Raw genomic sequence first — 24,772 nt, forward strand, 5'->3', positions numbered from 1 at the left:
AGTGCCTGAAGACATTTGAGCACTAGGACAGAATTTACCGTTTAAATGTGAAGTGGTAGAAGCTAGGACATTTATCTACCAGAGCTGGGCCCATTCGCCTGTGGAACAGATAGATTTCCAGTGTGATGAGACTGATTAATTTCCTAACAATTGCTTTGTCTCCATTTCTCCCATATTTGTGTCACTTCTTCTTTCTGTCATCTGTATGTCCCTCCCCTTTTTGCTGCCTTTTCTTTGTCCGCCTTTACCACCTCTTCGGTCTCAGATGGGTATTCCTCATTCTTTGTCAGTGCACTTCCTTCAATACATGGAACTTTCCTGGTGCCAGCATTAGTTATCTGTGTTTAAAACACCTATAGAAAAAAATAATTCATAGAGTTTCTCCCTTTGTGCTGATTGTGAAATGCAAAATCTTTCTCCTGAACAACACAGCCCAAGGTCTCAGTACCACCACTTTTTCGTATCCGTCTCAATTCCTTGCTGCAGGAATTCTACCTAATAATTTATTAATCCCTTGCTCGTGTCTCCTTATTTCTCTCCAAAAAAGGAAATAACCTATTTCAGGAGACCAAAGATTCCTCACCGCCCAGGAGTCATGACAAATTCAGCCCTAGGGAGGAGCAGTGGCTCCACGTTAGCCAAAGTATACACTGAAATGCTGTTCCGGTGCTTATGGTTTCCAAAGAAGTGTCATGTGGCAAAGATGTCACTTGGTACTTGATAGTTTAATCAAACCCTCAGGGGCAGCAGCCATTAATTATCTTGTAGTCCAAAACCATTATTCCCTTCCTAAAGTGACATCATTTCGTTATGACAAATGCATCTCCTTTCACTTTTCTGACTGGAAAGCTAACAGCAACTATTTTTTCTTTAACAGCACAGTTGTTTGGGTGGAAAACATTGCACAAATGAAGAATATTGCCACAAGCACGGAGGCAGAAGTCAGGCCTCTGAAACAGACTGAAGCCTCTCCCATTGTGCCATCTTTTCCTTGGAGGTTGTTAAGCATCAGGTTATTCTCAGTTCTTAGTTGTCTGTTGGAAACTAAGCTTGGCATTGCGATCCTTTTACCTGTTTACAGATGTTTACTTTTCTGTGAGGTGACTTTTCAAATGTCGACTGCTAGATGTTCTCCTTTGGTTTCCATTTAAAAGTGTTCTGCTGAGGTGTAAACTTACTCCAGTTTGACGGGAGACTTTAATTCAAATGGGAACAAACATTTTGATTATAGTCAGCTGGTGCTGAGGTTTTGCACTCACCTTTCACAAATGGTTTTGTTTACTGCCTGGCCAGATGATAATTTTGTCTGGCTACACCCAAGAGACACCAGCATTTCTAAAGCATCTTTCTCTATCGAGGAAAAAAGCCAGACTCTAGCAGTCACCCTCTTCTGGCAGAAGCATTAAAATCTGGTATTTTATTACGTTTCAGGTTTATGACTTGGAGAAGACACCTGGGGGAGGTTTTGGCACGGAGCAGGCAGGTATGTTCATCTTCAGACCCACAGCCTGCCTGTGCCGCTGCCGGCAGGCTCCTGTGCAGGGCGGCACTGGCACCAGAGATCCAAAGCCTGCCAGCCCCCCCACGGCTCCCCCACCCTGCCCAGGGACAAGGACCCTATTCCATTATCCTCTGGGGCCACCAGTCCCTACTCTCGCGGTGCTGCAGTGGTGCTGGTCTCCAGTTTGGCAGAGTCATGCCCTGCCCGGCCACAGGCCCCTCGTCCTGCACAGACCTCAGCCCCCCCCCCCCTTGGACGGTGCCCAGTGCCCGGAGCTGGGGCCGCCCCACTGCCTGGCAGTGGCCTGCGCCTGGCTGGGGCGGTGGGATGGAGCCCGGCTGCCAGGCCCGGCAGCAGCCAGCAGTGCCACAACCAGCAGTATCCAAAAGGGAGGCTCTTGCCAGCAGCCCGTCAGGCAACAAAACTGTCCTGGCACCATTTTAGCTGAGGAAAACAGAAAGAGCTCTTGGAGCTGCTCTAAAGCGGCGACAGCTACCAGCATGGCTTTCATTTATTTCTGTGAATGTCCTTACGTGCAGCAATTGCTATGCAAGCGGTATGTTTCATTGCAGACAGCTCAGTTTTTGCTTTTATGTGGAAATTTGTTGGTTGGTAAGGGTGATTTCAGGGCGGCTGGCAAATTACGGTTTGCTGGAAATGGCCATTCCAGTGGTCCCGGTCCACCACGCCAGGGCCAGCCCCCCCTGCACAAGATCATTAGGTATCATCCCAGTGGAGACAGCGCAGTAAAAGGTTAGTTTGGGAATGATGCCTCTTGGGATGACTGTCCCCTTGACACATAGCAAGACTGTGAGAGAACTTCTGACTCCCAAGAGCAACGCAAAGCTGTCACACATGCTTCTCTGGAAAGCTGGGCCCTTAGCAAGCACACAGGCATTTAAAGCAGGTGCAAGAGTGGGCTTAGATGATATTTACAGATGGCTGTGTGAGAGCAGACAGGCAAGAGAGACACAGCACCCACTCCCAAGTGGTACTGCAGCTTCTGGCAGGAGTGTGCAGACTCCACACGGTTCTTCTGTGGGGTGCTTGCGAAGAAGAAACAAAGCATGACACAGAGGAAGCAGGAGACACAACAAAGAGAGAGAGAGACTCTTAAACATACAGCTAGCAAGGGGTGAATGAAAGCAGGTGGAAATTATGGGCTTTTGTCTTGATGTATGAACATAGGGATTTCCCCCTTACATGTGGAAGTGAGAGCTCAGCCATGCATGGTCTGATATCGGCATAGAGTTTCGTATCCCCCAGATTCACCCCCTCATACAAGCATGTTTTGTACCACAGCGCTGTGTTGCCCTCCAGCACACTGGCTTTTCTCCACATGGCTGGCAGATAATGTAGTACCATGGGTACCACTTACTTTCGCAGTGTTTTAGTTCCCCACCCCCACCTTTCTGAGTGATGGTAGTGTCATGGAGAAAAGAACGGGTAAATACCATCAATCAGAGCCTTCTCCAGCAATTCTGCTTTGCACATCAGCTTGGAAGGGTTGGAAGAGGATTTCCTCTCCTGCATGGTGCCATTTTCTCCTTGTCTCTGTCTGAAGGTTTGTCTCAGTTCACAATCATATGATCTCAACAACCTGCAGTTTTACCTTCACCTGTGCCTTGTACAATACTGCAAACATGATCTTGTTCACTTGATCTGCATCATTTAGCTCTACTGGACTTCTCAAGCCTGTGCCATCTGTAGCATAAACAGGCTACTACCATGTGCTACTTAATTGCACACTAATACTCCTCTGTGTAAGAAGCCACTACCCTGACTCACACAGGGTTTATTTACCAGGTGCGTTACAGGCAGATGTTTTGGCACTCAGGGCCAACTGGAAGCTCTGCAGCCACGTTAGAGAAGTGTTAAGTCACAGCTGCAAGTTTATGAGTTGGGCTCTGCACCCTGCTAACTACAGTCACCACTCAGAGCACAAGCAGAGGGAGTTCTTATCTGCTGGTGAGTGACCACATAGCTATAAATATAAGGAAGTGAATAATAATAAGAAAAGCAACATACAAAAAATTGCTGGAATGAAGACACCTGATATGTTTTACTTTGTTGAAGAGTATGAAGTTCAAAGATGGCAACTTAAACTTTATGAAATCCAGCAATGAGGAATTAAACAGGTATCACCATAATAAGGTTATTAATCATAGCTGGATCGAAGGTCTTGTTTAAAATGAACAGGATAAGGTAATAAAGACTATCTGTGGAAAGTGAAACATCACAAAGCAGCGATCAAATGGGTTACCAAAGTAATTGATTTTTGGATGACAGCTTGATCTGCATTAGTGGGGGAGAAAAGTGGTTTTTGACAGCAACACCTGTAGGTCAAATCAGTCTGAATTTTATCCTCTGTTTTATAAGACTGAGTCAAATTATGGGCAATAAGCCTCAGATATGGAGAAAGATCCAGTGTCAGAGGATACTGGGACAAAGTATCCTCTGAGCCCTCAGTCTTCCTGGCTGCTGCCACGCTCAGTCCTCAGAGCATCGCTAGTAGGTTCATCTTCCTCCACCCTTCTTCCCCCCTCACACTTCCCAGCATTTGGTACTGTCATTACTGATTAGGGTATGTTTAATTTTCAAGTGACGGCAGTTACTCCTTCATAGCTGGTAGCCACCTCCTCCCCACCCTCAGCTAAGATGTAATACTTTACAACAGATGAAAAGCATGTATGTATTGCCTGGACCATGAGATTTAATTATACCTCTCCAGGGATGTTTCAGGGTGAGCTATTTTACTTTACCCTGAAGTCAAACAGGAACATGCATTTAGATGCAGAGGTAGCTTATTGTGTCTCAGGGAAAAGAACAGAGGGATAGGATAACAGAAGACTAGTGTGTGCATCATCTTACCTGTGCTTGGCACTGCCATAAGATTTAACTAGACCTAAACTTTTCAGGTCCCTTATCACCTGGAGGAGGAAGTGCAGTCTGCCTTCTTTCAATGTCCTGACCCTACCTTGTAGCTTCAAGGCTGATGCTTTTAAATCTTAAAGTCCTTTTCTCCTAATTTTCTTCCCCGAGGTCTCCTTCCCCTTGCAGGCTTACCTGCAATGCACATCAGGAAGTGGTGGTAAGCCCACAAGTCTCAATACTTGAATTACCAGCCAGGCATCACCAAGTATCTGCCTACACGCAACTACACAACTGCAGGAAGGAAGGGGTAAAACCATCTCAGACTGAAATCACAACCTGCCCAGCTGTAGCTCATGGTGTGGTATAAGTAAAAAGGCAAAAGGTACATATAACTTGCCAAAAAAAGTCTCTGTCTTACCACTTAGTTGTACATGGCGACTAAGGGAGTCCACACATGGTAAAAATCAGTTTAATGTAGGAAGTCTTTTATGTGATGAGGGAGCTATAATATAGTGTACTCTGTATTTTCCCACGTACTTGAAGCATATGCATCTGGAATGTTTCCACATTTTCAGTGTATAAAATCTAATTTTATGTTTGCTAGTCAACAGAAGTAAAATTAATTCAGAGTCCTGCATCAACAACATACTTTGATAATCAAACTACATATTTAACACTAGCCCATAGAATGTGAGCTCTGACAGATCCTGATTCAGCCCCCTCTCTCAGCTCCCCACGAAGTCCCCAGTCTCCTTCAGTCTTGGATTAGACTTGAAGAACTGCGTATAGCAAAATGGTGCGTGCAGAGAGCAGCAGCCTCCACACCGGACTGTGCTGCGAGAGTAGCAGAGGACTTTCCAGGCACAATGTCAAAATGCCCTGGAAGTGTTATAAAGTGATACTATGTTAGGTAAGGCCACTGAATGGGTTTCATCCATTTTGACAGTCTCAGTTCTCTGCAGCTACAGGGAGGGAAACAAAGCATCATAGGCATGGAACAGGTTTCTAGGCACCATCCAATCTATTTGCTCACCTTATTATTTCTTCTAGTTTTTAACACAGGCTTGGAAATTTATATTATTTCTTTCTTCTTAATTGTGTTTGAAGATTTACATCCCTCCTCAATTCGGTCATTTGTCATAGGTATATTTTGGGTTTCTATTCTCTTAAAAGCAAAATAAAACAACAAATCACATACCTGACACATTGCTCAGTCCCTCCTGGGGCCAAGCAGTCTTGCAGAGCAAGCTATTGCACAGGGAGGGCTACGTGATGTGCAGGCTCCATCTGCCCCTGAAGTGTGCATGCAGCACCGGGCCAGCAGCATGCTGAGCTGCAGCTCCATTCCACAGAGACACTTTCCACTTTTATTGTTCTTGATTAGAAAAACATTCCAAATCTTAGAATTGACATTTAAGACTGAATAAAGTTCCAGTTTGGTTTTATCAGGGCAAACTTTAAAATAGATTGTCTATTAGCCTTTGTTACTGTATTTCTTTTATGAGCATGAGTGGGAAGAGCATTAAGGAAGGCCATAAATCAGATGCATACTTTTGGTGGGTGCAGGAAATCCTTTAACCTTTATATTTCATAGAAATAGGAATAAATGGGGATTTATTCATATTGTCTACATTTTCCGAAACATCACCCAAGGAAGCATTTCTAGAAGCAAAATGATCAGAAGATGAAAACAAAGACAACAAAAAAAAGTCCCCAAAACCACAGCAGTGCCTAAAGCACCAATTAAAAGCCATTGCCTCCTACTCATATATAGCAGAAGAAGAGACAAAAAAATCCCTACGTTTTTATTTTCTTTTGGTTTTTTGGGTTGGGAGCCGGGGATAAAGAAACACCATGGCATTGAGACTTGAGACAATTGTCTTAACACCAATAGTGTGCAAGTGTGTCCATTGGAAAATAATCTGCCCTTAGTGACTAACTCCCAGCAGAAAACTTGGCTACTTGCCAAAATGTAAATACCCCTTCATGTATGCAGGAAATCATTTCCAGCAAACCCAGAGCTGGTTTAGCAGGATGGGAGATTCTGAGCAGTGCACTGTCCATATATTCTTACTGGAACGGGTTAAAAGGCACTTGCAGCAGCACATTATGGATGACACCAGCGAGAATTTAAGCATGCAGCATAATGGTAAAGCAATTAATAAGATCAGTTGCTAACAGTTGCACAACAGAGGAGTGTTTTAAAATTCCTGTGCTCTTTAACAATAATGTGGAGAGATGCTGTGAAAGGGGGTGGGGGGGTGGGGGGTGGGGGGTGTAAAAGCCTGGCATGGAAGGGACATTCCTTCAGTTCCTCTCAAAAGTTAGAAAAACCTCTGGATAGGAAAATACTATTGAGCGGCCAATTCTTTCCACATTTGGCTAAGCCCAATGCCCAAAATACACAGAACACTACTTCACTTTGAAAGGATTGCAATACTCCTATCTGAGTCATCTGAAAGCAAATAAAATGAGACCTAAACAAATAAACCTAATTGTGCATGGAAACAAATCCAGCTCTCCAGCTTGGCCATGGCTTTGTTTTTGTTAGTTTAAAGCCTGCATATGCAGTTTTAGTGGCATCAGGAGTTATACAAATATTGACAACAAATTGCCAAATGTTGTTTTTTTCCCCCTCAGTGCGCAGTGTGAAGAAGCTGAGGGAATACTTCTAGGAACCTTCCCTAGTGCACTGAACCAAATCACAGCTTGATGGGATCCGCTCCAGCCTCTTCTCTGAAGGGTAGACACTAATGAGATTGAGCTTGTTGACTGTTATCGTCAAAGACTTTTATTTTTCGCTTGTGAACTCTGCTGAACGCAAACCCAGGCTTTCGAAACGTAGCTCAAATGTTTGCACCATAGCCAGGGCATTGTCACATGCTCTGTCCTCCACCCCGTGATTTGTTGCTAGTTTGTGTCATCCTTAACCTGCTTCTGGTGGATCAGCCAGGAGAGAAACAAATAAAGATGACAAGTGAGAAAACCAAGCTGCTCTCTGACATTCTTCCTTTAAAACGCTATTGCCACTTGCTGATTGTGGAGAGGGCCAGTTGCCTTGAGATAGAAATCGCTCATGAAATCCTGCTGTCATCTGTCAAAAGTAGATTTCGATCAAGTTGGTCTGAATCCTTAGCAGCTCTCAAGGAGAACTGAGAATATGTCACATCTTGATCTGACAGAAGCCAAAGTTAGCAAAAATATATTTACATTTAACTTTTAAATGAAGCCCAGACCTTCCTCTCACACAGAGGCAATGAAACAACACATTTTCTTCTTCTTTTTGCCTCATGTTCACAAGACACCTACAACTTTTATTATTCTAGCCAGCTGGATAACAAGGTTTCCATTCTGCAAAAACATAAACCATTAATCTTGGCGGGGGAGGGGGGGGGGGGGAAGAGGAATTTTTTAGAATTGAACGTAGATCCTGAGAGTTTTCACACAAAGAAACCACAGAAATAAGACTCATGTACCCTCCTCAAAAGCCCAACAGTTAAGACACTTATCTACAATACTGGAGAGTTTAATTCATATTCCTGTTTTTTCTAATTCATCCTGAGAACTTAGAACTGGGTCTTGTACATCTCAGAAATTACCCAACAACCAGGTTATTGAACACCCTGCAATGAACTTCTGTCTTTTTTATCAGAAATCGCACTCTACACATAAGAAACTCCCTTAAGAGTTTCATCACAAGTGGTGAATTTCCATTAAAAGATTGAGGTTTTAGTTTTAACATCTCCAGCAGAAAAGTTCTTGACTAATTGGTACACCACCTAGCTTTCACTATTATAACATCCACTCTTCAGTTATGATAGCATTATATGCTCAGTATATTCAGGAAGACCTCAGTATGTTGTCAGACATATGCAGAAGCATCTACATCGTCTTTCTGTATTGCATTTCTTATCATGGTGCAAGCACCCCTAAGCACTTGCATAGTAAAGCATGAATCATTAAATCAGTGGAAGGAAGGCACAGTGGAAAGGCATGAGAACTTGTGGGTTTTTGAGAAAGTGGAGGAAAAAAGATCCTCTCTATTTCACTAACTCTAGGTCTTCATAAAAAAAATAGCACAATGGTTGGGACTGTTCATGCTGTGAGCCAACACTGAAATATGACAAAGCATCAAGGCGTGTTGCGTTACATGATACTCAGGCAGCTGCTGTGATGGTGGTTTCAATCCACCAACTGGTGCAACGAAACAAATCTGAAATGTAAAAGCTAGATTTCGACCAAAATATTTCATTAAAATTACATGCATGTAAGTCAGGCAACTCAGACTACTAATCCTCACAGCTACCCTAAGTCAGCCCTGGAGGACAAAGCAAGAACGCAGCTGCACAGACAGGGTCTCAGAAGGTATTCTAGGTTTCAGTTTGCTGACTGGAGCGTGCAAAATTTCTCTAACAATGTTTTGTTAGTGTATTTTCTTTGAAATTTGTTGAAGGGGGAAAATACCCGTTGCTTTTCTGTGGAATGCAAGTATGAAATGACTGCACATCAACACATGAAGATAGCCAGATATAGATGAATTTGTATGAACACCTACTAGTGGAAAGTCCCACCCTGTGCAACAGACCTCAGCAACGCGCTTTAGGTCAGAAGAGAAGAGAGCTGAATCTTTTTCCGTCCTTGATTGCAAATTGGGCACTAATGAGCTTCCATTGTATATGCCACCCTTGAAACCTGGCCTGCACTAAAAATGGTCCCATCCTTCCCTGAAGCCCCAGCAGCCAGTCTGTCAGCAAGGGGGTGGGTTGCTATAAGCCCTTGCAAGAGGTGCGGAACCATTGTGCACAGCACCAGAGCCTTGCTTGCCCCATCTCAGCTGAGTACCCTGCAGGTCCCACACCATGGGGGAGGGAGAATGACCTGTCACCAAAAGTCACCACGAGGCAAGAGAATGACATACCTCCTAGCAAAATAAGAAAGCAAGAGGGTGGGCAGGTTTTGTCCATAGATTTAGCAAAGCACCTTCACTTCACGGAGAGATCCATTCACACTTCTTTCAAATTTCCAGATATTAAAGCAACAGGGAATGATACGAAGTAGAAAGGAAAGGCATCTGAAGCTGTCCGTAAGACAGGGCAACTTATGTCTGTATAACAGATTACTGGCTGTACAGGGCACGTCACCAGCCCACTCTCCCCACCTCTTTTGTCTCCCTCTCTTTTTCTCTCACACTGACTCACTCTTCCATGCCTTCTCGAGCAGTGAGGCCAGTCAATTAAAACCAAATAAAAACTATATCACACATAGGAAGGAGACTGACCTCCCAATGCTGACAGCTGCTGCTGCCAACCTGAACTGCGCAGGGGCACTGAATGCCATCCCTCCTGACCCTCCTTCTTGCCAGCTCCCACACCGCACCGCTCCCAAGGTGTGGAGATGTCAGTCTCCCATTGCAGTGCACAAGCTCCCCCTCAGCATGACAAGGCAAACTATCATTTTTGACCCTGGATGCTGCTGTGGGTGGTCATGTTGGTGTCTGCTCACGCTCACGTGGTACCAGACGCTGTGGAGTGTACAAACTGTTCCATATGGCACATGGAGGGAAACATCCCATGCAGAGAGTGCCACGCTAGCAATACATTACGAAGCTGCATTTAGCAGTCATGTTACCATATAAAGCTCCTGCTCTGTATTCAACTTGGCATGTCTGAATTATTATAAGGATAAATGAGAAAAATCGTACTTCTCAGTTCACAAAAACACAGGAAGAGTGGCTACTAGCAAGTCTGTGCACTTTGTCTTGGGGTTTCTACCTGTCACCCTTCTGCTTGGTGTTTGACACATTTAACTGTTTCTTGTAGTCTTCATCTTTTGTTTAAATAGCTTTTACTCCTTCCTCTTAACTTCCTAGGCCACCTACTTGTTTAATATCTGATCTTCTCATCCTAATTATTTGACAGCTATTTCTGAGACACTTTGTCGAGTTATTTACCTTGCTGAAGTGACGTAAATTCTTCCCACCCACCCACCCCCAGTCTGTCTGGTTTCCCCCCCTCTAGTCTGGGTGAAGTGACAAACTCTCTCCCCTAGCCAAACATTTGTTTTACAAGGTATTTTTATACCATCACCTCTCTTCCCTGCATCTCCCCCGCCTACCCACCACAAACATATGCTGTGGTGGGAGGACATTCTGGTTTCACATAATTTGAAATCTTAATGTGACAAATTTCCCCTCCTTCAAGTCTTTTTTTTTTTTTCTTTTTTTTTTTCTCCAAGATCTGGTTTGTAAAATGCAAACGGCAAAGGGCTAGTTTCTCTGCCTTTTTTACTCTGTGCGTGGAGATGTCCCTCTTTGCTTAGAAGAAATCAGTGGAAGAGAAAGGAAAACCCACTTGATTTATGTTACTGGAAACATATTTATGTTATAAAAAGGTTCAAAGACACACAGAAAGAATACTGCTTAGATTCCTTTCGTTTATAGCAATAAAGACAGGAATGATGACTTCCAAGAAAGCAGGCAAATGTAACCACTCTACCGACTTCATTAGTCCATCACAGTCTGTTTTTCCCTGTATTAAAATTCACATGCAATCACACTGACACAGTAAAAACAACCTCAAGTGCTCTAAGCATCAGGCTTGGAACCACGAAAAACATGACTGTGGCCCTCACCATACCCAATCAGGGGTATGTATACTCAGCAGTGATTCTAGTGTGGTAGAGAAAAGCCTAAGCCAGCTTTTAATGAGGCAGGAACAATCTAATTAAAACAGCACAGAGCCCAAACTGGGCTCAGCCATTCTAAATATTTTCCCTACTCTGAGCTAGAGGTTGCAGGGGCATGCATACTATCATGACTGGAGAACATCCAGTACCTACATTCACCACTACAAAGCTACATCTGATGTGCTAAACATCCTAGTCATTCTAGCAGCATGCACAAATGGAATGGGCAAAAATTAAGGCTGTTTATAAAGAGACTGAGTTTACGTTGCAGGGTAGCTGAAAAATGCTTTTTATACGGAGACTGTATCTATTCAGCACACACCATTAGACTTTTTGAAGTGGGATAAAGTCTTATTCCCTGTCCCAGGACCAAACCAAATATTGTTCCAGGATGTCAGCTGCATTTTAGTTCCCATTTTATGCAGAACTTTTAGCATGACACAGGATAACCAAAAAAATTATGCACCAATAATGCATCCTTGTTAACTTAATCTTGTGATTTTGTCTCATACAAGAACAGCAAAGAAAGATAAATCTGAAAAACAGAACAGGGTGGGTCAATTCACTGCTAGCAGCAGGGGAATAAAAACAGAAAGTTCTAAACAGTGAAATTTATTTATACTGTGTGGCAACAGGCTCCAGAGAACAAATTATTAGCAGAAGGAGCCACTCACAGCACATGCAAGGCTCCCCTCAAATCAAACAGATATGGCTGTCACTGCAGGCAGCCAAGGAGCAGAGAGAAGGAAAGAGGGGGAAAAACCCCTTTCCTCAAACTGAAAACATTTTGTAGTTAAGGAACTCAGAGCAGAATGTGTGCAGTGCCTTTTGTTTCTCTTTGGTTCTAGCAAGGTCATTTAGGGAAAAGTCTGCAGAGCACCACCAGGAGTGAGCTGAGCAAAGGAGGAGAAGGGAACAATGCAAGTTTCTCAGTAAAAAAGTACAGAAGTTGGAAGGACACGAGCCGTTTGTCTATTCCAAGAACTTCTGGAGACTGGCCCCTTTTGCATGTTGTAGAGTAGAAGACCACCAGACCATCACAGAGGAGCCATCCACCACAATTATTCGGGGATATAGCGGAGAGAAAGAGCCATCCCCCAGTCACGGAGCTAACAGCCTCCAGGGCTCTGCTGGAAACTGTTCAGGGCACTGCAGTTCTGCTGGCTCCTAAGTCATCGCCTAGCCCCTGGCACATACCCAGAACCAGGTGATACTCATTTGGCAGTACATTCTTTACCAGAAAAGCAATATGAAATCCCTGCATTAAACACCCTGCTGTTGGCTAAAGATACAGATCTCTTCTGTGTGCCACAGAAGACTAACAAGTGACTTCTGAATCTCAAAATAAGCATCTGAAGAGGTATCTGTTTGTCCATGAAGAAAATATGCACGCACATGAAGAGACTACTCTCCCTTCTAGGTCACTGGATGTTTCCCTGTGTTAGACATTAGCTGAACGTTCACTGAGCAGGTAGACATGGCACAACCTAGCCTGAACCTATTTTCAATAGTGATAATCTGTGAAGTATTTCACTTTTTCCACTTCCCTCCCCTCAAAAAAAGCAGTAGAAAAGACAGACATATCTTAGGGACTTTTGTCTTCAGTCCAGGTCTTAGATTACCTTTTTTCCCCCCCTCCCAAAACCAAGACAAATGTATCTTTACGCTAAAGTGACTGTAGCTCACATGTACCTACCTGAGCTAGCCCTGCAGTGGCCTGCTTAGGTCCTGTTACCAATGTAGCTGCGTCAGCACAAGCTCAGCACCAGCTGCAGAAACCATCTATGCAGCTAAGGAAACACTCGCCAAGTAGCCATAGTAGTACCCAGCTCAGTATAGGCTATACGGATGGCAGTATCCAAAATCAGCAGTAAAAAGCTGGCTCAAATATGTCTGCAAATGCTGGCATAAGCCTACCTTTGTTAACGGCTTCAAAATGTTCAGAGATTTTGGGTGAAAGATGCTGCATCAGCACAAAAGCATTCCCGCAGCAGTAAACACACTTGGCTGGACCACTGCCTTTTCTTGAGCTCTGATTTGCTTCGAGTAAATACAATCATTTATTGCATGTTTCACCTTCTCATGGAACATCTGCTGTCTGTGAGGAGCCAAACAGCAGACAGGCTCTCAATCCTCCTGAGATACCTCTGGCTAACAGCACACATAGCTTTCCTCAGAGGCCAGAATGTCACTGAACAGTTGGCTTACTATAAACCACCGTGTGCTGTAGGTGTTTCCAGCTCCCCTCACGCTGCATTTGTGTCACAACCCATGTTCCTGAGGATCCTGTGCAGTCTGAGCCATGCTTTACACCTACCCCAGGAGCAGTAAATTTCTTATAAAGCAGTTCTTTCCATCCACAAAGCAGAAAATGAAGAGAAAAATCACTGGCTCATGAGGGAAGGCCAGGAGTAGAGTGTGAAAGTAGGAGAGTTGAGAGCTAGTAACACTGCTCAGCTTATTAGGAGAACACCTCTTCAGGAACAGGGAAGTATATCAAGAAAATAAACAGAGGAAGACCACGAGGACAGGGGTGAAGTCAGAGGACACTGGATGGTCAAGACACACACAAAGAACAAAAAGCAAATGCTGGCTGAAAATGCGCTGAGGAATTTAAATGTCATTCAAAACATAGTGAGCCAATGAAAACACTCAAAGGCAAAGGTAGATATGACAGGAGGCAAAGGAATTTTTGCTGTAGGACTGTCAGTAGGCTGAATGGGAAGTAAAGAAAGCGGAACTGCAGCAGGCTGTAGGAATTTGGCTGTGAGAAGCCTGGTCTGAGTCACGCTGCTTACCATGGAGGAGGCAGTGTTGGAGATCAGGTCTGAGGGCATCACAAGGCTACAAAAAACGGAAAAAGCTGGGGCAACCTTTGAGTGATATGAGGAAAAGGTAACACAAATTGGTCCTCCAAAATATGGAGTAGTTTAAGGTAATGCCTAGATTCTGTATAATGTACTTCAGAAGGTGAGCCAGACCCTTACCAGTTCACACATCTGTAGAGTCTGGTTACTTTCACTGTCTGCAAAGCAGCTGCTCTCTCAGTTTACACCAGCTTAAACCTTGTCCTCTGTACTCAGAATTACCCATCTTAGTTTTGACAACATAATGGCTTCAAGTAAGAGCACCAAGTCATGCTAATCCAGCCACGAATTCCTCCGTGCTCCCTCCCACCCAGATAAGTTTGGGATATCACAAACAGATAATTACAGTGGCACACAGACCCTTGTGCTACACTAGTTAAAGCCCAGCAGCTGAGGCTCTCCCTACATATCTGAGAAGGTAGGCTCACATATATTCCATCATTTCAGGTTTTGGAAATTGGAGGAGAAAGAGGTGAGGTTTGTTGTTTGGTGGGGGTTTTTTTGTTTGGGTTTGTGTTTTTTTTAATCTTTAGCCAAGCTATTTTCTTTTATGTTATTAGCATGTGGTATTTGCCTGGCCTATGCAGTTTAATATAGACACAGGTTTCTTCACCCCTCCACACAACCATCTCAGGAAGCTTGCCGCACTCTAAAATAAAACAGGGTAGATATATCATGACCTTTCATTCAAGGCTGAACAGTGGGAGCTGCTTCCACAAGGGCAAGATATACCCAACAAGCCAAACAACGATATCTCATCTATGGGACGAACAGAAGCTCCCCACTGCCACTGGACTCTGCACCTGTGGAGGCTCCTACCTCACACAAGGCCAGCTTCACTGGAGTGGTTTGCCTCACCGTAAGGCAGCAAACGGTTCTTGCACCTGCACCACATTGCCGGCAAGAACACGACTAGCTCCAGGGCTTGAAGGAGTGGGTACAAAGAAGAGCACACTCAGGGAGCTAATATGTAGAAGAACATGCAGAAGTGTGACTGTGGCTAAAGGGAAACTGAGGACTCTACACTCCTATGTGTTCAAGAAAAAGCTTCTACTCCTTCTAACAGGCAGCGCTCAGGATTTTGAGAGTCAGACTCTCTTTGGATAAGTGCACTGCAGGAAGCCAGAAGCATGGGCAGAGAGCAACTGTGGCCAGCAGCTACGGTCACTCGTAATCTGTACAAGTTAATAAATGTGTAAAAGTAACAACAGCTTTTGGAGGAGAGAATTGGAGAAGGTGGCCCAAAGGCAGGTAAGGTGATCTAGTCATTGGTACACTCTACATACACATGGAATACTACCAGGGACTAAAACTTGGATCCTTTGCATCCCTGTGAGTGTTGTAAACGCCTAACTATTGGCTAGTTTTGGGGAGGGAACACTCATTCCCATATCTTTGCACAACAAAACCTTCAAAAGATTTGTTACCATCCCTGTGTAAAGAAAGTAACATAATTTTAAATCTCAGAATTTCAAGGAACAGAACAATTGTTTACGACACATGTTTGTAAAGAAAATAGTCCAGTTGCGTCAAAGTACGTAATTTACCTTTACAGTACAAAGGTAAAGAGCCTTCAAACTAGCCTGTTGAACCGAGCCAACGAGGGCTACATTTTAACCTCGCATTCAGAAAAATCTTGACGGTGACTATAAGGAGGCTCACTTGCCCCATCTACTGGTCGGCGGGAAGACTGGATTTACACCACAGTTGAAAGCACGACCACCGAGGCCTCCGTACAGTCGAACCCTCAAGTTCCCGTTTCTAACTTTAAACAGATGTGTAAGTGCCATTGACAGCAGCATTTCGGTAAGCACAGAAATGCTTCGCCGAACTGGACCCTGAGGCTGACTGTTTCGCGTGGCAGGAATAGGGTTACGGCTTCTTTACGACCAAAGAGAAAAATGCATTATTTTCGAAGGAAATACTAGGACAGTCTGTTCAGTAGTACTGGCTTGTTAACCATGAAAAATTAAATAAATACGCCTTCTTTCATTCTGAAGCGGGCTAAGGTCATTTAATACTATAAAATACAGCCTGCAGAACCCTTGTCACAAAGCAGCCATACGCATCACAGCGCAGTAAGGCCATCACAAGGTTACCATGGCTTCGTAGGGATTTTTTTTAATAAGTATTTGTTTACTAAATAGCAAGTCAGATTCCCCAAAGACCTGCTGTCCCTATATTTTCTATCACTACATGCAGTGCATCCATCCTTCTGAAGTGGGTCTGTTCCTTCAGGGACCAGGTTGGAGTCGAGAGTGAAAATACGCAGTTTGGGTTGATGTGAGAGACCTTTCACCCTGCCCCAGGTAGGAAGACTTGTTGGATTTCTCACTTGGAACACACGCCTCACTCTCATCCATGTTCTTCGAGGGCAGCATCTGTGCTCATACTGTAACATCCCTTTGCTCCACGACCTCCCACGCTGGTTGCAGGTCCGATCAGACGTGCCTAGAGAGAAGCTTCAGCCAACAGAAAGGCCACCAGAAAGCCTAGCAGCAAGCCACCCACCACATAACACAATATACCTGCAAGCTGATTCACTAGGAGATCTTACACCCAGACATGCTCTCTCCACATGACCCCAGCAAGCCTAGGACTGTTTGCTTAGGCAGATACTCAGTATGCAAGTAACCGCATTACCTGCGGGTCACACAAGTCTCCTTCTCAAAGGACTGTGGGGTCTCAAAAGGTCTAAGCGGAGATGGGACTTAATTATCACAATGTCTATCTAGGCCCAGGCATGAAAGTTCAGAGGGGGGTTATTGTCACACCACAACAGAGAATGACGAACCATCATTCTCAGCAAGTGGAGCCCAGCATTGTTTTCAGGAAGCACAGGTGGCAAAGCACAAGTGTGACCATCTGTCCTGAGGAGCTATGACTGCAGTTACCCAGCAAGCTGTGAGAATCAACCAGCCACAGCAGAGAAGAGACTGTAAAGGAGGAGAAGGAACAGCATCCCCACCGAGGCTGATTCATCTCATGTCATAAACCTGAGAAGCAATTGTGACTACTTTTAAATACATCATGTCTGTAGCAGGCAAGGCAAGAAATCATAGGCAATAGATCTAGACCTCCTGGTACATCAGGTGATGTGTTGTACATGAGAGTTCGTAAAGCACATGCACTACTCTGAAGATCATCATGAAAGGTTTGCTTAGCCTCCTCCCAGAAGTATATTTTGGGCTGAGTTATGTGTCTTAAGGGTATGGTCAAATGTTTCTGAAATCACTGGAGTTTAAGACTCTATAATGAAAAAAATAATGGACAATAGTGCCTTGAAACAAATGCTTGCACAGCCTCACAACCACAGTGTAAGCTGGGATCCAGCATTTCTAGCTGACATCCCTAGAGAGGTCACCAAAACGCCCAAGAGATTTGTCAGCTGCATGTAATCGCTAGCACCTCAATTATGCAGGGACTGGGCTAGAAGAAACATTGTCAGTGTCCAGAAGGGTCTACAAGTCCACTGAAGACAGGCCCCGAGGGCTACCTTCCCAAGTTCTCCAAGCACCCAAGAATCCCTCTGGGTGATTCCCCACAGGCACACAATTGCCTGGCATACTTGCGCTAGACGGTGGGGGAAGCAAACTGCCAGCTAAGGTGTCACCCAGGACCGTGCACAGAGATGTGAACTGCGGGCAGCGCGCAGAGCTGCTTGCAGGGTAAGCTGGATTCCTCAAGGGCAGGTGCTCTGGGAATCCTGTAGCCAAGCACGCCTGGCTTCCTCGGTAATTCCTCAGCTGTGTGGGACCAGTAGCACAACGTAAGAGTCTTTCCATTCTCCAGCCTATAAAATACTGAGTGATGGAAGAGGGGCCAGAATTTACACCTGAGAAAACAGGTGCCAACTGTGCCTGAGCTTCTGAATTCACGCACCACGCTCTGTTGATGAAGGTGAACTCAGAGAAATGTACCCCAAGAGCTCAGGCTTCCCCCTGCTGTGAGGATGCATGGCGCTTGGCTCCCCGGGCAGCCATCCCCTAGAGCAAAAGCTTCAGCCACGTTGCACCGGGGGGGGGAGGGGGGGGGGGGGACACGGGGACGGGGGGGACACCCACCGAGAGCAGCTAGTCAGGGGGAAGCTGCTGGAAAAGGAGCGGTAACGCATAGCTGTGAAAGAGCGAAACCTGCTGAAGACCAATGCTGAAAGGATGCCAGCCCAGTTTTACTAGCCACGGAGTAGTATCACCCTCAAAAGCAGACTCTGCAGACAAGTCAGACATCATGAATTCTCTAGTCCCTCACGGCAGACACCTTTGACAGGCCAAGTTCTGGCTTGTTCGGCTGGGAAACCCCACTCTGTTCCCTAGATCAGATCAGATTTAGACATCTGACTTACATCACGGGCCCAAAGCTTATTGTGTCAATCTGATCTGACCAATTATCCAGGAACTGGCAAAAACAAATGTTTGGTGAGAGTTTTGAATATAAACCAGACTTCAACTGCAAGCGACGGACACAACTGCAGATAAACCATTCAGTCTTTCTTTTACTTTTGCCATCAATGTACATGAGACAATCTTCCTCATCCCATGACTCCCCAATCTCTGCCCAATTATCAGTGTCCAGAAACAATATTCAATTGTTATTTGCATGGCACTCGGCAGATTTTATCTTTTTTTTTGTAAAACAAGGTGAATCAAACATCCTTGTGAGTAATTCTATAATTAATTATGTTATATACAATACCTTCGTGGGGGAAAACCTAGCACTGATCTCTGAAAGAATTTATTTTCTTGGTTACGTAACAGAACTGAATGCAATTTTTCTTCCTGTTTATGTTTTTCCTGGGAACAAAGTCTGCATTATTCAGCTGTGATCACTTCAGGCTATTGGTTGGTTGCTTGGGGTTTTTTTAATAGTAATGCACAAGAAGAACACAAAGAGATGGTTCCTTAGAGACGGAACTATGTATTTTATATCAAAAGGCAATTTGCTTTCACTGGAAAATAAACAGCACAGAAAATACTAAACCAGAAGTTTAATTCTACATTCAGACACTTAGGAGTGGGCAACTATACAGTTGATTAGTCTCCGTTTTGGGGGTTCTAGGGTGCAGTGCTAACCATATCTTTAGTCACAAATATTCTAAAATTCAAAACAAAAGAAATAGGCAAAGCAATGAGTATATCACTTCTTGCCACCATCACAAGCATTAAGAATATTATTAAACATGCCACTCACCAGGAAATAAACATCAGAAGGAGCTGGAAATCACGGCGTTGCCACCACTCAGCTTTGACACCGTCACTTTCCACCTCCTTGCAGAAGTCCGGCAGCACTTTTCCAAGCACCACCTGCGTCAGGGCACACTGTAACGTCCCACGGGATCAGCCAGCTCTCTCTGACATAAAACTAGGCTCAGGTGCTGGAATCAGCCCAGGGGCCGAGTCCCAGCTGGCACATCTAAAATGACTTCCAGCCCAAGGGAAATAAGAGAGGAGTGTTTGGAAAGAGCTTACACAGAGGGCTTCCAAATGGTAGTAGCCCTTCCTTAGAGAAACAGGAATATTGCCTAGGCAGATGAATAGATGGTTTGGACTGTTTGAGGGATGGTTCTCTTCTCATTCTGGACTGGGCTGAGCAGCTCCCATTCTTTTGCTGGTGGGTAAAAGGAGTTTGCACAGAGGTGACTGTGGCTCTTGCTTTGCTGGGTGGAGGGAGGCGTAATTATCACTCATGCCCCACTGCGTGGCTGCCTTCCAGCTGCCAAAGCCCTCCTGCCAGTTAGACTTCAAAAGGCAGCACGGCTGGCCAGTTCGTCCAGAAATAGCTCCTCACCTCTCCTGGCAGAGCAAACATCTCTTCAAAAGTCCATTCCATCCATACTCTCTCTAGGCAGTAACTGCTGGTTACCACTCTCTCATCTGCAGTGAGAAAAGCAAATTCAGCTCTCTAGCTTTTCTTTGCACTGTGGACACGTAATAAAAGTGTTCTTTGGACAGGCCCCTACTCAGGCAAAGGCTGAGGCTTCACCGTGACCCTCCACCTCCCTAAAAATACTGCAGGGCTAGGGCCTCCTGGTAAGACAGATAAATCCAGTCAATGGCATGAAGATCCTGGTGCTGGTACCTTCAAGAGAGCACAGCAGCTTATTCCAGCGTTGATTGTGCCATCTAACACAAGCAAAGGGACAAAGGTAAGGATGTTTTGCTCCAGGGCAGGGGTGTTAAGTCTGGAGATGATCAACACCATAGTCCCTGGTACAATCTAATGAGCTTTGCGCCAAAATGCACGATGACACTTCCACATAGAGTTCAGAGAAGTAGGTACTGATTCTGGAAAGCTCCCAGAGGTGATGATGTTTTGTACTGACTTATCCAAGCTTGAGGGACTAGCTGCAGAACAGCCCTAATCCTGAGATAAAAATCCTTAGCAGCTTGATCTGACTATGGAGTTAGCTCTTCTTTGAGGAGAGGACTGGACAAGGCAACCTTCAATAGTAATTTCCAGAATAGTCTGTGGTTTTGTGATAGCACTGCTGAGACAGCACATCTGTGAAGAAACACTGAAAAGACCACTTCTGCCTCAGACCTGGGATTGCAGGTTCAACTAGAGTTACCATCATCCTAGCAAAGATTCTTGATGTCCCTTGCAATTGATGAAATGCAAACACAGCAGAAACACACTGGACAGATCCATAACATTCAGAGCAGGCTTGTGGCATTACGCTTTCACTTGGGGGCAAGGGTGCTCCTGTGCCAACTGTACTGGGTCTGGCTGAGTTGGAGTTAATTTCCCCCACAGCAGCCCTCATAGTGCTGTGCTTTGTATCGGTAGCTGGAAAGGTGGAAATAACACACCAGTGCCTTGGCTGCTGCTGAGCAGCGCTGGCACAGCACCCAGGCTGCCTCTACATTTCCCCCCCACCGGCAGGCTGGGGGTGGGCAAGATCTTGGGAGGGGACACAGCCAGGACAGCTGACCCAAAGTGACCAAAGGGATATTCCATACCACATGATGTCTGCTCAGCAATAAAAGCTAAGAGAAAGGAGGAGGAAGGGGGGGTGTGGGGGGGTGCAGGCATTTGTTATTTACATTTGTCTTCCAGAGCAGCCACTATGCATACTGAAGCCCTGCTTCCCGGGAAGTGGCCAGACATCGCCCGCTGATGGGAAGCAGAGAATAACATCTTTTGTTTATCTTTGCTTCTGCATGCACGGCCTTTGCTATTGCTTTATTAAACTACTTTTATCTTGACCCACCAGGGTTTTTTTCATCTTATTTTCTCTCCTGGTCCATCCTGCTGAGGAGGGGAGTGATAGAGTGGATTGGTGGGCACCTGGCATCCAGCCAACATCAACCAACCACAGCAAGGAATGTCTCGGGTCCTTTCCTATGCATAATTCCTCTTCAAAAACTCCCTATCACTTCCTACAACAGTGAACATATGGAGCAACATTGTGCTAAATATAGTAAACCCCCAGATGCCTAGCCTCTGCAAATATAAGTAGATGTGGCCCTTCCTTCATTACTCTATATCTCTATATGAAGTATCGCTGTGGTGTTTTCCATTATGATACAATATGGTAAATCCATCAGAATTATGAGGAAGACTTTCAACATAACAGCTGGCATTCAACTCAGAAATACTCACGTGAATCTGACCATAAAAAAATACACACTTAGAATATGCATATAGTTTTAAGGGCTCTCCCCTGCCGTGTTTCTGAGAGAGAACTTTAATGGTTACACGATAGTCAACATACTAACTAACACAAGAGAACAGAGTGTACAACTTTGGTTCCTATCCAAGTAATATTGGTGGAGCAGACATAAATATTACCATACTGCTTGTATGCAGTAAAGGTAACATTTTGTAAGCTAATTCATACACAAAGAAAGCTATTCACCCAGAACATGGTCTTGAAAATGTCAGAAAATATTTTCAGATAGTTGAAAATCCTGCTCGGGATCTATTTCAGCACAGATAGACCACGAGCGATGAAGGTCCCTACGCCATAAGTAAGAACTACAATATTTCCTCTGATCTATCTCAAAACTGGCAAAGGAGACAAAATTGCTGAATGCTGAAAGAATTAAGTGGTAAGGAGCCTTATACTTGCCATGGATATTTGCCCAAAGAGCCAGGTTCCTAAGCAAGATAATCCTAAATGCTTCTTCAAAATGAAACTGTGTTTGTGATCAAGCATTTCTGTATTACCAGCAGAACATCTAAGACAGACACTTTTAGTATTGGAGCTGTCTGCCTGCAAACGTAGACAGGAGAAAGAATCAAGAAGATGAGAAATCTTCCATAGACTTAGGGCTAGAATTAGAACATGGTCTTGAAGATTCATGACGGCCTCAGCTGAGAGTAGCATGCCATCTTGGTTTTGGCTGGGAAAGAGTTAATTTTCTTCCTAGCAGCTGGTGCAGCACTGTGCTGTGTTTTGGATTTGGCGTGAGAATAATGTTGATGGCACACTGATGGGTTTGGGTGTTGCTGGGTAATGTTCGCACTAAGACAAGGACTTCTCAGTTCCTCAGGCCCTGCCAGTGAGAGGGCTGGAGGGGCACAAGGAACTGGGAGGGAACACAGCCAGGACAGCTGACCCGAACTGGCCAAAGGGATATTCCGTACCAGAGGACATCATGCTCAGTATATAAACTGGGGGGAATCTCTGCTCAGGGACTGGCTGGGTATCAGTCAGCAGGTGGTGAGGAGTTGTGTTGTGCATCACTTGGGCTTTTTTCTTTGAGCTTTATTTCTCTTTTTGTTATCTCCCTTTTCACTAAAATTATTATAATACTAGTAGTAGCATTATATTTTACTTGATTTCAATTATTAAACTGCTCTTATCTCAACCCATGGATTTTACCTTTTCCTGATTTTCCTCCCCATCCCACCGGGGGGCAGGGAGGAACTGAGAGAGTGAGCAGCTGTGTGGTACTTAATTGCCAGATGGGATTAAACCACAACACATACAAACTTACTTTATCTTGGAAGACAGAAAATAACAGAAACAAAGTATCTTTTGCTCTTCTGAGACTTAGAGTTAACCAGAACTTTAGCTAGACCATGCCATCATGGGAAGATTCCTGGAAAAGGGTGGGGTGAAGTGACTGACTGTAAACAAGGCATGAAATTAGGTAAATAAAGACATTTTTAGAATTTCTAGGATCCATACATATCATGTTCCAGCCAGTTCCAAAAGGATGTGACATTTCACAAATAAATCACAAAGTGCCATCAGTATCATTCCCCTAAAATCATTGGCCCAGCTGAAATATTTTACCTTTATCTGTATCTCTTCTGTGATTCCAAAGGATTGAAGCAAAGGAAAACTTCTTACCTTCTTCAAAGCAGTCATTATCTGGATGTCACACCTACCTTGTTAGGAGCCTTTCTAAGTGATAGGCACCCAATGACCTGTGGAGACCAGAGCCAGGTGTAAATTTTTTTGCACCCTCCGAATAATCTTGCTAATGAACACAGATGTGACAATTCACTTAATGACATTTTGTCAATAAGGCTTGCTAACTGCACCTCCTCTTCTCTCAGTTTGATGAGCGATGGTTTTTCTGACCAAATAAAACCAACCTTGTGTTCTTGTACTACGCTTACAGTAATTTTTTATTAGCCAGGCCTGTTCTTATGAGTCAATAATCAATGACATAGAGACAGGGCAAATACAAATTTCTGAGCTTTTGAAAGGAACCAATAGCAGTAAACACCTCTCCTTTCTGCCTGGGCTAGAGAGGCAGGTCACTCTCATGATGTTTAGGCACTTCTGAAAGACCTAGTCTTTCAATTGTTTTTAATATGCATTATGATACATCCAGACAAAAGGAGTATGAGGATGTCCAGGTACTTCTGGGATTCTTTTTTTTTTAAACATCTGCCTAGCTGTTTTTCCTTCCAGAAGAGCACAAAAGAATCATGGCAAGCTCTGAAGTAATGAAAAGTGGGGACACAAATAAAAATGCCCAAAGTAGAGCATGCCAGAGTATTAATCTTGCTACCTAATCATGTAACCAGTTTGTCAACATGACAAAAATTCAGGGGATATATTCTATCTGGACTTTAGCAAAGCATTTGGAATGATGTCACGTGGGAAACAATTAGTAGCTGCAGGAATTGTAAGCCAAGTATAGAAGTAGCTAAAGCGGAAATGACAAATGGGAAGTCATTGGCCTGGAGGGATTTTACTGGTGGCATTCGTCAAAGAACTATCTCAAAACAGGTTTAATATACTCATTTGGCACAAAAATAGCAGTATACTAATGAAATGTTCTGATTAAACATCGTGGGACACGATGTCAGTGCAAAAGAATAGCTGGAATGGTAGCTATGGGACAAAATTTAACTGCTACGTGCAGTAAGGAATAACAGCAAGAGTTCTTGCTGTGAACTGAAAGCTTGTCAGCTGAAAACAGCTAGGAGGAATTCTGAGACATATTAGTAGCATTGCCAGACTTCATGTATGGGAATGCTTCTGTTAGATCCTCACAGCTCCTTACAGGCTCCTTCATCTAGTGGTGCTGTTGGCATCATTGCTTTGATCTAGAGGCAGAGGGAGGTAGGCAGGGAGCAGGCAGCAGAGGCCACAAAACCACATAACCCATATTAAAAACAGAGAAAATGAAGGGAGAAGTCCCATGAGTTCTTAATGTGGGACATGGAATTCTGGACCAAACTATGAGAAATTCCTTGTTATAACGGACATCCAACAAGCCCGTGTGAGCCATTCACAGGATGACTGGAAGAAGGACCAGGGGAATGGAGCTTATTTCAGAGGAAGCTACAAGCAGAGAGTGAAGATTCTGTTACTAAGATTACCTGCTTTCCAGGCTTCAGAGGACTCCTAATGGTGCTGTTCAGCCAGTAATGGAACAAG

General features: G+C 44.3%; 1 protein-coding gene across 4 annotated transcripts in view; it reads right to left on the bottom strand.

Moving 5' to 3' along the window:
• RBPJ (recombination signal binding protein for immunoglobulin kappa J region) overlaps nucleotides 1–23,259 on the bottom strand; it is a 154,554-nt gene extending 131,295 nt beyond the window's left edge. For 2 of the 4 annotated variants that reach the window (XM_027795026.2, XM_027795025.2), the window contains exon 1: nucleotides 23,171–23,259. Coding sequence is in view for 2 of the 4 variants with exons in the window: in XM_055794558.1 (XP_055650533.1) it covers nucleotides 19,117–19,130 (14 nt within the window). In the remaining 2 variants the exon portion in view is untranslated. Of the gene's footprint in view, nucleotides 1–19,116; nucleotides 19,245–23,170 lie in introns of those variants that run through there. The other 2 variants (XM_055794558.1, XM_027795024.2) reach the window with 1 other exon arrangement.
• Nucleotides 23,260–24,772: the final 1,513 nt, after the last annotated feature.

Source organism: Falco peregrinus, chromosome 2, assembly GCF_023634155.1.
Source record: "Falco peregrinus isolate bFalPer1 chromosome 2, bFalPer1.pri, whole genome shotgun sequence".
In the NCBI taxonomy this organism is placed as follows: domain Eukaryota; kingdom Metazoa; phylum Chordata; class Aves; order Falconiformes; family Falconidae; genus Falco; species Falco peregrinus.